The sequence below is a fragment of the Meles meles genome, chromosome 6 (genome assembly GCF_922984935.1).
Source record: "Meles meles chromosome 6, mMelMel3.1 paternal haplotype, whole genome shotgun sequence".
Taxonomy (NCBI): domain Eukaryota; kingdom Metazoa; phylum Chordata; class Mammalia; order Carnivora; family Mustelidae; genus Meles; species Meles meles.
In genome coordinates, this window is record NC_060071.1 from 122284966 (window position 1) to 122298993 (window position 14028).

Sequence of the window (14028 nt, forward strand, 5' to 3'; positions counted from 1 at the left end):
AGAAGAACCATCCTTGGCATGTTTGATGCAGTTGAATCCATAATGATTTGGCTTCCTTTTTTATCTCGAATTTCTTTTCTGCTGGTGGAAGATCCTCCTTTAGTCACTGAGTGTTGACAGAAGAGCATGAAGAGTTGTTTACGGTCTGCCCCCCACTGGTAATTAGTCTGCCCCATAGTGCCTTTTAAAGAAAGTAAAAGTTCGTTTTTCTCTTCCTCCCCAATTTTTAAATGTCGAATTATGTCTTGTACATAGTCACATGTTGAGTTACTCCGGGTGGAGTACAGTCGACTTCCACATAAAAGCGAGGATGACTGTTTGCTGTCAGGTAGGAGGCCGGTACAGCCTCTCCCCATCCGCTGTCAGAGGCCAATTAATAGAACCACGCCTGGTGCCTGGCCACAGAGCCCTGCATGTCGCAGTTACACAGTCTACATTAGTAAACTGCGTGGAACTTAGTCAAAGCTTCAAAAGACTGAACGAGAACCCTTCATTTCTTCCCTTGGTTGATCAAAAACCAAAACCTCATTTTACAAGCAAAGCCAGGTCTTTGATTTTCATACGGTTTCTCTGAAATCCAGACATTTGGATGAAGTAGCGTTAAGGCCAAGCCAAAACTTAACCAAAGCAGCCGTCGCTTTGCCAAGGACACTCGTAATCTCCCCATGTCCCAGCATGACACATGGGCCTCTCCTGCTCGGCCCAAGGGGAGGCGTCTGCTGGGGGTGGGGGGTCAGGCCCCAGCGCCCGGAAGTCCTTCCCCTCGGGCTCCTCCTCGGAGTCAACACTCACGGGCTGCCACTTCAGATGCCGGAGAAGACACAGAAGCACACTCCTGTGTCCTACCTGCACACAGTCCTGACAGAAAACATGGGTTACATTTGTGGGTGGACCAGAGAGAAGAGTTTAAGTGAAGCATCACATAGTTAAATACACGGCTTTGGTGTGAAATAGCGACTGTGAATACCCGTTGGCTAGGAAAGGCAGGATGGCCTCTCCCGTGTACTAACGGTCACCAATACTTTTTCAGGGCCCACAGCCTGTCACCTACAGATCACCAAGCAGCTTTCTACCTGGCTCTGCAGCTGGCCATCTCCAGACAGGTCAGTTTCTCCCACATTCCCTAAACCCAGGGCGCGCTCTGTCTTCATACAGTTCCTTCAGCGCCTCCGTGTGAGGCCGTAACTGGTCTTCCCTCGTTCGCCTGAGGCGGACCTGGAGCCGGGGTCTCTTCTGAGAGGATGCTGACCCCTCACAACACAGCCGCCGGTGTTTTGGTCAGTTTGAGCCCCTGCTGGGAAGACGCAGGTGTTGCAGGCTCTGCTTTGGGAGAGGAAGTCCCAGCTCTGGAGGGTTCGGAGGGCAGCACGGGATGCAGCTCTTGGCATGTGCCCCGAGCCCAGGAGTCACCAAGGAGCCTTTGTTGCTTGCTGGCAGGCCCAGCGCTGAGCTCCCTGGTGGGGAATGAGCCACTGGTTGTCACGACGAAGATGCCAGCAGGCAGGGGTGAGAGTTACCTGCTTCCTTTATAACATGTACAAGATAGGGACAGTCACAGGGGCTCCCTCCTCCAAATGTGGGACTCGGCAGCACGCTCCTTCCTGGAGAGGCAAGCTCTGCTGGCCTTCGTCTTCTCAATGGCAGCTTCCAGAAGCTGCCTTGGCCACACTCACCCCCTCCCGTCCCCTCCCAGCTGCTCCGAGGCTCTGGCCTCATGCCTGCCTGCCCACCAGGTGCAAGACACTGGTGGTAACCCCAGCACATTCCTGAGTGCTGACTGGAGGGTGAAGCAAAGGTCGGTTCCCCAGACATGCCATTCCCGGGGCAGGCCTGGGCTGTAGGCATGCCTCTGACTCCCCGCAGGCCTGGGAATGGTGTGGAGGAATGGCTTCCAGTGGTGACCAAGATGACTCTTCCATACAGGCTCTGTCGCCTGGTGTGGTAGGGCTCACAGCTGTACCAATGGGGAGCTGCTACGGCAGCAGCTGGGCGCTGGTCCCCCCTCCCCTGGGAGCTCCTCTCACCTTCTGCACAAAGCCTCCTTCCAACGGCCTGCACTTCTCCCTCCTCCTGCTCAGCTCTTCTGTTCAGGATCTGTCCTCCTCCCCAGAGTAGGTTCCATGAGAGCAGAGGCCCTTGTCCGTCATCCTCATCGCTTCACCCCAGTAACTGGAACACTGGCCGACATGTGTTAGGCACCCAGTAATGCTCGTCCCGTGAAGGAACAAGCTTTGAGTTCCTTCAAGTCAGCTAGCCCTCAAGGACGTCATGTTGTACCATATAGCAGTTTGCCCCTGCTTGTTCTGGTCACTCCTGCAAATCACCACCATGAGTAGACCTGCCTTTCCTTGTAAGCGCAGGCTGGATGCTGTCCACATGGTGGGTGGTTGCCCCGAGGAGGGGATAAGTGGATGAGGCCTCGTGGGTGCAGCTGCCACCTTTGTGGGCCCACACCCTAAGGCCCACACTCTGTGGGACGGTGTCCCTGCTGGACAGGGGCCCAGGACTATGGCCCTATCATCTTCAGAGCCAATGCCATTTGAGCAGGAGGAGAGGACAGGAGGGGAATCAGAAGGTCTAGTGCTACTCTTGTCCTAGTCAGTCAGTAGCTAGATGGCAGCGCTCAAGCCATGTCACCTCCCTGGACCGGGCTCTGTCCCTATAAATGAAGGGCTGGGCTGTGACAGCCCTGAGGCTGTGGCTCGGTGGCAGAAGGGCTCTGTAGGCAGCATTTATAACTTAAATCCATCAAAAATAGGATATCAGAGAGGAAAATGAAGAGGTTTGGGAACTCGTGGCTTCTTCCTATAGGAGTGAGGAGACCGAGGACTGAGAAGAGGCGGGAGAGCTGGAGAAGAGGTTCAGCATGGGGACTGGAGCTGGGGGAGAGGGGCGGACAGGAAGAAGTCCCTGGGGAGGGTGTGTAAGAGTGCTTCAGTCCCAAGCTCTATTTCGAAATCCAGTGTCAGGTTCTAATTCTTCCTGGTCACCGTTAACCTTGCATGGAGTCTCGGGTGTTCAAATATCCATTGTGTATGCATTTTATCTACCCTGGTGCTTGGGTGATTTTGAAGGAAGTCTTGAGCAGCTCTTGCATTTTCAAGGTTAAGCCCGTCTCTCGTCCTATTTGAATTTGGCTACATCTGCTTTGTATGTGGCATTGCAATTTGTTTCTCAGATGGAGCTATTTTGGGTTGTAGTTTGGAAAGGTGTGGGGTTTTTGTTTGTTTGTTTGTTTGCATATTTCCTTGATGTCTAATGGAGGTGTCCTGGACTAAGGAACTTGGAAAGACTCACAGGTGTCTGATCGTCTGGAAAACTCTTTACTCACTGTGTACTTCAGTTCAGTGAGACCTTAAAAAATGAGAACGGTTCAGCTAAGGCAGTTTAATTCCACTAAGAACCTCTGGCAACTTGTATGTCTGTCCATTGAGAGTGAAATTATCTTGGGCACAGTCAAGAGTGCATCAGCTTTGCAGAAAGGAGAAATTGTGTTTTAGGGAGAAACAAAAGATGACTGGCAGTCTTAATAGAGAAATAGAGCCTCTTGCTTCACTCCCTGGGTCACACCATCGCTTCAAGAGGACATCTGCTTACATGTCTGTGGTTAATATCCCGGGGCGATCACAGAGATTAAAATCTGAATGTGGCACAGAGTGAAGCAACTTTTGATATTTACAGAGCATCAGATATTGAAGTGGTACCTTCGTGTGTCTCTGTGTGTGTGCGTGCGCGCATACACGCGTGTTTTAAAATTCTTTTTTATTTTGTTTTAAACCAGATCCCAGAGGCTCTGGGGTACGTCCGCCAGGCTCTTCAACTTCAAGGTGATGACGCCAACTCCCTGCACCTTCTTGCCCTCTTACTGTCTGCACAAAAGCATTACCACGATGCTCTGAATATCATTGACATGGCCCTCAGTGAATATCCGGAGAATTTTATGTAAGTGCTCCTGGCCTTTCGTTTCCCCATACTCAGAGAGTTACTCATTTTCACTCCTCCCCCCTTCCTTCATTCTATTTCATTTAAGTCCTCCGTGGATATCCTGAGGACAAATAGTACAAACTTCCCTTATTCTTGTTTCTCCATGGTATTTGGAAACAAACATAGCCTGTTAGGTCACCCTTATTTATTATCTATTTAGTTAATAGATCTTATTTCGTTAAAAATACCTTATCAGGTCTTTTCTAGTGTGTACCTTTGGTGCATGCAAGATGATTTTAGGTGGATGGTGGATGAACATTTTTACTGTAATCGTTTTACATTTTTAAGTAGAAAAAATAATCTACTGCCTATCAAAGTGTGATTTCACAGAAATTACTGGTCAGGGGGAGATGACACATCTTTTAAATGAGTTGTCTTAAAGTCAGTTTGAAGAAAATAGTGAGATGGTGAGTAACTGCGACTGCGGTTATGCCCAGCTATGGCAGCAGTTAGACCGAACGGGCCCAATGACAAGCCTGGGAAACATGCTCCGTAGCTGCTTTGTCCTTGTTCCCAGCAGCTTCTGCTAATTCCAGGGGCTGTCATATTTTAGGCAACTTCCACCAGGGTACCTGACCTCTCTATGCCTTGGTTTGTTCTCTAGGAGCTAGAATTCCTTAAATAAATCAGTTCATCTCTGTACCTAACCAAAGAATTGCCATTATAAACTGCCATAGGCATGACTGTCTGCTTATCTTCCCAACATTCCTCCAAATCCCTGAATCCAGGCCTGTCGGGGAGGCTTTGTGGAGAAGGGCATTGTCATGTGGGCGCCTCGGTTCCCATTTTATCCGCAGTGGAGTAGACTGGTAACCAGGACACAGCAGCCAGAAACAGTAAACACCACGCATACTGGCAGGTTCTAATTGTCTAAGTGGCGGGGTCAGTGGGGGCTGGGGGGCTGGGTGGGGGGAAGGAATGTGGGCGGGGGCTCGGGGCAGCTCTCATCACTTGGGGAAATCAGCGCCATCAGCACCGTGGCGAATTTTAAGTGGATCGACTTTGGCGTTATTTCTCTGCCTCACCACCTCACTGTCTTTAATCAGTGCGTTTCAGCAGCTTGCCTTGGAAAATCGGTTCGCACATTTCCATTACAGACATTTCTTTGTCTTCAAGTGAAAAGGGCACTTCTCTTCTCCCCATCGAGAAAATTCTCATTATAATCCAGGCAACCTCTGACTGGAGATTTCTTTTGTAGGTTCAGCTATCTGTGCCAAGTGCACTAAAGAGCCTTGTTTCAGGGTTTTGTTTCGTGCCGGCCTCACACTTGCTCTGTTGCACGCCGAGTGTGTTTCTGAGTTTCCTCCAAAGCTGATTAGCCCTGGGGATCTTCAGGCAGCCAGTGCACTTTAAAGAGGACTCAGTCCTTTCCCCATCAGTAAAGGACAACCTTGATGCAACTGAAGTCAGTTTTTCTCATCAATATTTATAAAGCGGCGTTCCCTTCCTCCCACCCCTAACACCTTCATTAGACGGTAGACTCCAGCACGCATTTCCTGTGTAGACAGCCCAGGGTGTCACCCGAGAGGAGGCTTATTAAACTAATAGCCACACCATGCAGTGAGCAGTAAACAGTGGTGGCTAATGTGGTAATGCTTCCAAGTGACAGCAGCTGACAGCCTTTTCAAGTAGAATAAGTAAGGAACAGCAGTAGAGATATTTGAGGAATGTGAGCCTGTTATTTTAATGTTAAGCTGTAAGCTCAAAAAAGCAAAGCATATGGCAGCAGGTCTGAGAGCAGCCGATGACTTGTTTGCTTTTTAAATGTTTGTATTTCTTCCTATGTGATGGGAAACTTCTTCCCAAGAATACTTTATTAAAAGTTGGGGCCAGATGTAGTTGGTGGATCCCGTGGTTTCCTTCCAAACCCAGGGTAAAACATTTCAACACCAACCGAAACAAGATTTTGTGGGCACCTGTCCCGAATCCTGGGCAGTAGTATCTGTTTGTTTGTGACAAGCCTGTCTCCCGCAGAACCGTAGACTCTCGGAAGCCGGGGAGGGCCTCACGCTTCTTGCGTCCCATCAGCCAGACGCAGGCTGAGGGCATGGCTGAGGGCATGGCTGGTGTTTCCTCCATCCCTGCTGGCTGGAAGTAAAGGGCCTCTCCACAGTTGGGCTGAGCCCTGTTTAACTGTCGGACAGTTCAGCTGTTGAACAGAGAGTGGATTTCGCTAGCTTCTTCACCTGATGCCGAGAATCGCAGACATACTGGTCCCCGTTAGGTGCACTCAAGGTATTTAAACACCTGCCCCTCCAAGGACCTGGAGCTGTGTGAGCTACTGCATTTAAGACATTTGTAATGGCAATCACTCAGTACCTGGTAGGAATTCATATGATCAGGATGACTGGTACTTCTCCAGTGTTCCTCAAATACCGTATTTTAGAATTCTTCAAAATTGTTGTTACTAAATATGGAGTAAAAGTCAAAGGATACCTATTAAATATACTTAAAATAATAATATGACTAACATATATACTCACTTCTTAGTTTAAGAAAAAGAAGATTAATATTGCCTGTAAATTTCCTGTGTGCCCCTGTCTATCCTATCCCCTTACTTTCTAACATCTCTGGATGTTAACTGCATCCTGAATTCCAGGCGGAATGGGGGAATATATATATATTCCCCATATATGCCATATATGTTTGCACTCCAAATAATAAAATTTTTTATAAAAATTTCTAGTTTTGCATATTCGAAAAATTTTCAGCGGCATTGTACTGAATATATCTTTATACTGCTTGCTTCTGTTACTTAACATCACATTCCTGAGGTTAGTCCTTACTGCATGCAGCAACAATTTATTCCTTTATGCTGATATGTAGTATTTTGTTATATAAATATACCATGATGTGTTTTTCCAGGCTGTTGGAAGTGTCTATACAGGTGTTTGAAGTTTTCAGCTGTTAGAAACAACACTGCTGTAGATATCTCTGTACTCGTCTCCTGGCACACAGATGCACGTACTTCTCTGGGGACTACCTGGGAATGAGATGGTTGGGTCATAGGATATGGGCCTCTTCCATTTCACCAAATAATTCCAAACCGTTTTCCAAGGGGGCTGTGCCACTGTACACTCCCAGCGGCAGTGCCTGAGAGCACGTGGAGCCGCACATACTGACGATGCCCGATCCCCCCACGTTTCAGACTTATTCTTGGCTGCATGGTTGCTGGTTCATGGCGTCACATTGTAAGTTTAAGTGGCATGATGAGGTTGAACACTTTTGTCTCTGTTTATCGGTCATTTAGCTTTCCTGTTCTGTGAAGCACAGGGAGAAGTCTTTCCTCTTTGCTAACTAGGTTGACTTTTTCATGCCAACTTGTAAATTTTCTTTATATATTATGGTTGTAAGGCCCTTTGTTGCTTACATGTGTTGCAAAACTCATCTCCTCATCTGTGACTTGTTTTCTGATGAACAGAAGTTCTTGTTTTTAAAGTAGTTGGATTTATCAGCCATTTCCTTCATGGATTGTACTTTCTGCGTCTAGTTTATTCCCTTCCCTTCTCCGGGGTCATGAAGACAGTCTCCTAAGTTATATTCTAAGAGCGCTTTGTGTTACCTTTCACACTTAAATCTAAAGGTCCATCTAGAAATGATTGTTACGTCTGTATGGTGTGAAGGATTCAGCGTAGTGTTCCCACACGTGGATACCCAGTTGTCCCAGTGTCAGGTACTGAAAAGCTCCCTTGCCCTGTAGCTCCACGTGCTACTTTGTCTTAAATCAGATGCCCAGATGTGGGTGAGGGAGCCAGTGCGGAACTATTTCTGACCTTTCTACTTGGTTCTTTCAGTCAGTGTGCCCATCTCTGTGTGATTACCACTTTATCATCATCATCATCATCATTATTATTATTACTATTATTATTACAACTGTATTGTATGTGAGATATGTCCATCCCTGTATCTTGCTCTTCAAGAGTGTTGTGGCCATTTCAGGCCTTTGAGTTTGCATGTAAGTTTTTGAATCAAGTTTGTCAAGTTCAACAACAATAACAAAGTCTATTGGGATGACATTTAATCTAATAGCTTGGGGAGAATTCTATATTTGTGACAGTGGGTTTTCTAAACCATGGCCATTATATCTATTTAGGTTTTTAAAGACACTTTTTAATGAAGTCTTACAATTTTTCATATAAATCTTTTGCCCATTTTTTAGCAGATTTTTTCCATTTGATACACTGTATGTATGCAGTCTTTTTTTTTTAATCAAATTTACTATCTACTTGTTGCTAGTGTATAGAAAGGCAGCTGATTTATGTACATTCTTCTTGACCCAACAACTCAGCTAAACTCTTGTTAATTCTAACAATTTATGTGTAGGTTAGTTTGGACTTCCTGTACAGACGACTTTTTTCTGAAATAATAAAATTTAGTTTCTTTATCTCAAATCTTCAACTTTTTAAAACTGGCCTTACCAGACTATGTAGGACCTTCAACAGAGTTTAATAAAATTCTCAGTGTTTGACCATTAAGAATATGTTTGTTACAAGTTTGTTTATTGATACTATTTAAGAAGTTAAGGAAATTCCTTCTTCCTGGTTTGCTAAGAGTTGATCTTTTTCAATCATGAAGTGATACTGAATTTTATCAAATGCTTCTTCTGTATTTGTTGAGAAAATTATTTGGTTTTGTTCCCTTAACTTGGGAATGTTACATTACTTGATTTTTTTAAATAAAATATTTTATTTATTTATCTGACAGAGATCACAAGTAGGCAGAGAGGCAGGCAGAGAGAGAAGAAGGGAAGCAGGCTCCCCGCTGAGCAGAGAAACCAATGTGGGGCTCCATCCCAGGACCCCGGGATCATGACCTGAGCTGAAGGCAGAGGCTTTAACCCACTGAGCCACCCAGGCATCCCCTTATTACTTGATATTTTTAAATGTTAAATTTAACCTTGCATTCCCGGAATAAGCTCAACTTAATCATGACATACTAGCTTTTTTTAGTAGATTCGGTTTACTCATTTTTAAGGAACATTTATATTTGTTCATATGTGAAATAACACGCGATTTTCCTTTCTCACTGTATACTTGTCAGGTTTTGGCATCAAGGTGGGGCAAGCCTCATAAAATAAGTTGGAGTGATTCTTTTTTATGTGTTTTAGAATTGATTGTGTAAGATTGGAATTATCTGTTTCTAGAATGATAAGTTTCAGTAGAATTTGCCTGTAAAACCATCTGGGGCTGGTCTCTTTTTCTATAGAAAGGCTTCTGATGCTTTTACAAAAATGATTATAGGATATTCAGGTTTTCTGCTTCATTTTTTAAGCTACATAAAACATAGAAGCTGAAATACATATAACATGTATATATTTTAAGGATTTGTCCATTTGATCTAAAACTTAAATTTTTTGGCGTGGAGCTGTTCATGTTTTTTAATTATGTTTATTGCCGTACAGTACCTGCGGTTAAGTCTTTTTCATTCCTAATACTGCTTAATGTGCCTTCTTTTTTAGTTTCTTGAATAGCCTTGCCAGAAATTTGTCTGTTATGTTGACCTTTTCAAAGAACCAGCTTTTTTATGGTCTCACTATATATTTACTTTTGTTTCATGAATTTCTGTTCTTATTTCTAACATTTCCTTTCTTCTTTTTTCTTTGAATTTGTTCTGTTTTACCTGGTTTTCCTTCTTAATCTCTCAAGTTCAGTGTTTAGTTCGTTAATTTTTTGTCTTATTTCTGACATAAACATTTACGACGTAATTTGCCAAGTGCTGCTTTAGTTGGAGACCACAATTTCAGTATCTGAAATTTTTATCATTTCGTTCAAATCATTTTAAATTTCCATTATTCTTCTTTGGCTCCTTCGTTATTTTAGAACTGTGTTTTCTAATTGTCAAATATATGGGGGTTTTCCCCCACTTATCTTTCGTTAATGAGCTTTTAACAACTTCATTGAATTGTATCCAGAGACTCATCTTACATGAACTTGAAACGTGTTGAGACTTGTCCTATGGCCCAGCATATGGTCACATCTTATAAATCCTCCATGTGTGCTTAAAAAGAATGCTTTCTGCATTTAAGGGTACATTTTATACATTTTATTAGATTAAGCTATTAACTCTGCTATTCAGATCTTCTTTATTCTTACTGATGGTTTTTGTTTGCTTAATTGGTCAATTATTGAGCAGAGATGTGTTGAAATCTACCACTGGGACGGTAGAGTGTCCTATTTCACCACACAGTCATAGCAATGTTTGCTTTATATAGTTTAAAGCTGGGCTCTTAGGTGCATATAAATTTAGAATTGCTGTCTTCCTGGTAGATTCAACCCTTTATCTTTATGTAATAAGTTACATAATTCATTTTGACTCAGAATCTCGTTTGGATGCGGGATGCGATCCACACACATCCACAACACTTCTCTACATTTGTGTGTGCATATACAGATACACATATGCTGCATGTGTGTGTGTGCATGTGTTTGCACATGTCTGCTTAATGTATCTTTCTTCATTCTCATACCTTGAACTTTTTATAGTCTAATGTTTTAGATTCACTCTTGTGCTCATTATATACAGCTGATTTTTTTTTTTTTTTTTTTTTTTAACTCAGACTGACAGTCTTATCTTATCTGGAACATTTAGTTCATTTCCATTTACTGTAAATACCGGTACATTTGTGTTAGTATCTCCTCCTTCTTCGTGCTTTCTCTTTGTCCTGCCCTTTCCTTCATAGGCTGTCCTCCCTCTTCCTTCCTTCTTCTTTTAGGTTCATTATGTTTTTGTTATGTGTTTTTTTTTTCTCTCTTACTGATTTGGAAAAGAAGCATTCTGTTTTGGTTATTGTTTAGTGATTATCCTAGAAATTTTAGTGAGGGTCTGTTGCTGGCATACTTTCTCAGTCTGTGTCTGAAAATATATTGGCTTTACTCTCAAAAGAGCTTTTCCAACTGGATATATAGTTCTAGGCTCACATTTTCTCACAGCACAAATGATCTTGCTCCTCTTGTAGTTGTTGAGAAGTCAACTGTTTGTTTAATTTTAGATCATTTTAATGTCATCTGTCTTTTCTCCCTGGCCACTTCCAATTGCCGTTGTTGCCGGCACTGTATGTTCTCACTGTGAAACAGCTCAGGGTGGCTCCTGCTCGGTCGGAGTCACTGGGCTATCTTAAGGTGCAGGTTGATATTTTTTATATTGTTTATAATTTCTAGAAAATTCTCAGTCATTACGTCTTCAAATACTTCTTCTCTTAACAGCATGGAGTTGGGGCTTGCTTTTTGGGGTGTGGGGGGTAGGCTCCACACCTAACATAGAGCCCAATGCAGGGCTTGAACTTGTGACGCTGACATCAAGGTCAGGTGCTAAACTGACTGAGCCCCCTCAGGTCTTGTTTTTTATTTAGTCTGATAATTCCTGCCTTTTGTCTTCAGTGTTTAGTCCATTCACATTTAATGTAGGTAATGCTATGGTTGGATTTATGTCTACAGTTTCTCTCTGTGTCCTGTCTTATTTTGTTCCTCCTGATTTGCCTTCTTTTTCTGTTGAAAACCAATTTTTGTTAAAAACCCTTTAACTACTAAATACCTAAACAAAGGAATGAGAAATTACTTGCTGATGATGTATGAAATACCTTTAATGCATTGCAAGTTTTCCCCAAAGTAAAATCTAACAAAGAACACATTTTTATATTGAAGAGGGTTTGTAAATTCAGGTAGATTCACTATCTACTGTACTTGGTAGAGGATCCTTGACATTCCTTCTTCTGAAATTTCTGAATTTCTGAATTGATGACTCCATTTCACTTAGTGTTTTTCCTCATTGGCCCAAGAAGGTAGAAGTGGTTGCCAGGTGACATTCGGGACAGTCGTCTCTCCTGAGGACAGCGCGGCAGTCTGTCAGCCAGCGCTTTGATCAACCCCTTACAGACTTAGCGTCTCTGCCACAGGGATTCATTTTTAGATAAAATATTGGGATGAGAGCTGATAATTTGTTGCTTTTTGTCTTGGGAAAATATATCAGATAGTATTGTACATACAGTGGCATCTGAGAATGGTAGTGTGACTGGAATCTTTTATTCTGATTCAGCAAGCCTCACAGTAGCCGTGAAGGGCAGGCGCTGCGGGGTTTAGTCTCTTGCCCTGAGACAAATCATGGTTACTCAACTCTGCTAATTACAGATTTTTAATTGATTTGAATTTTAATCTTTCTTATTTATTTATTTATTTATTTAAAAGATTTTATTTGACAGATAGAGATCACAAGTAGGCAGAAAGGCAGGCAGAGAGAGAGGAGGAAGCAGGCCCCCTGCTGAGCAGAGGGCCCAATGCAGGGCTCGATCCCAGGACCCTGGGATCGTGACCTGAGGCGAAGGCAGAGGCTTTAATCCACTGAGCCACCCAGGCGCCCCTAATCTTTCTTATTTAAACCGTCAAATGTGACATGAAGCACAAGAAAGTATTTTGGAACCTTCAAGGATACAAATCCAAGTGACACCACTGAGGTGTTTCGATGACTTTTGTTTTCTGACCCATAACTTTGATACATGAGGAGATACTGAAACAAGTCCTCAGTCACCTGGCTAGAAGACCACCAGCTCCTCTAAACCTTCTGTGTATGATTTTCTACTCTTGCACCTAGAGAGCAGATCTTGTCATGCAGATCCTGTCACGTGATCACAATTCTTTTCATGCCAACAGGAACTAACTATGGAAAGAAGCAAACATATATAACATTTATTCATTTACTCATTTAGCGGTGATAACCAGTATCATCTATATACCACGTTGGTATAGACAACTCTTAGCAGCACTTAACACATTTTTTTAAGTGGGTCCCACGCTGGCCCCAATTCGAGGCTTGAACTCACAACTCTGAGATCAAAACCTGAGCTGAGATCAAGAGTCAAATGCTTGGGGTGCCTGGGTGGCTCAGTGGGTTAGGCCTCTGCCTTCGGCTCAGGTCATGATCTTGGGGTCCTGGGATCGAGTCCCGCATCGGGCTCTTTGCTCCATGGGGAGCCTGCTTCCCCCACTCTCTGCCTGCCTCTCTGCCTACTGGTAATCTCTCTCTCTGTGTCAAATAAATAAATAAAAATCTTAAAAAAATAAAGAGTCAGATGCTTAACTGACTAAGCCACCCAGGTGCCCCAGCAAGTAACAGATTTTAAACTAATTTAATCATCATGAGAACCACAGTAGATGATATGATCATCCCTACAGATAAGAAAATCGAGGCACAGAATGGTAAACTAGTTTGTCCAAAATTACCCACCTTGTCAGTGATGGAGTCATGATTTGAACCTGAGTGGTCTGGCCTCAACATCTGTGCTCTTGACCACCACTTCTGGAGCTCCGAGTTGCTACCACATTCCACATGCCATGCCAGATACCGGGAATGCTGCCACGAGTAAGAGAAAGACAGTTCATGCTTTCTGAGAGCTAGCAATCCATACGAACAGAATTTTTCTGCTGTCTCCCCTGTCAATCTTAGCAATAAACTGGAAAACATGGTTAGGATCATTCTTTACTCAAGTGGAGCATGTATCTCGTTTTAAAAAAAATCATTTGGCAAGTAAGACTGCCTCTTTCTCACTCTGTCCTACTTGCATTCAATTTAAGTAGAAATGTGATACCGAGTCATGTTTTGATGTAGTGATTACTGAGAGGCCTGGTGCTGTGGGCTATCGTTGTGCCTGAGCTGAATGATGCAGTAATGAACATGCCCATTAAATCTGCACTTGGTAGAAAGTTGGACCACAAAGAAAAGTTGTTCTCATTAACTCAAGAGAAGTAATCCGTGGGTACCTGATGGATGTGTGGGAAGGATGAGTGCAAGGTTACCGACCGAGGGATGCCTGCCTCTCAGATACAAGTTGGAGAGGAGGATCTTTGGGCAAAGGAGGGTAGGGAGCCCCTCAAAAACACCATGGATCAAGGTGGAGCAAGTTCAGTGGTACACTAGCTCATTTAAAGTCGATTTGCCACAACAAAAAAAAACAACCCAAACAAAAAATGGGCAAAGTAACTTTTCTCCAAAGTAGACATTTCTCCAAAGTAGATATTCAGCTAGCCCATAAGCACATGAGGGGCGCCTGGGTGG

At 43.6% G+C, this 14028-nt stretch overlaps 1 protein-coding gene across 6 annotated transcripts in view; it reads left to right on the forward strand.

Moving 5' to 3' along the window:
• TTC7B (tetratricopeptide repeat domain 7B) overlaps positions 1 to 14028 on the forward strand; it is a 248341-nt gene that overhangs the window by 155073 nt on the left and 79240 nt on the right. For all 6 annotated transcript variants that reach the window (XM_046007995.1, XM_046007989.1, XM_046007990.1 and 3 more), the window contains 2 exons: positions 1031 to 1103; positions 3782 to 3942. In XM_046007995.1, coding sequence (XP_045863951.1) covers positions 1031 to 1103; positions 3782 to 3942 — 234 coding nt within the window. The remainder of the gene's footprint in view (positions 1 to 1030; positions 1104 to 3781; positions 3943 to 14028) is intronic.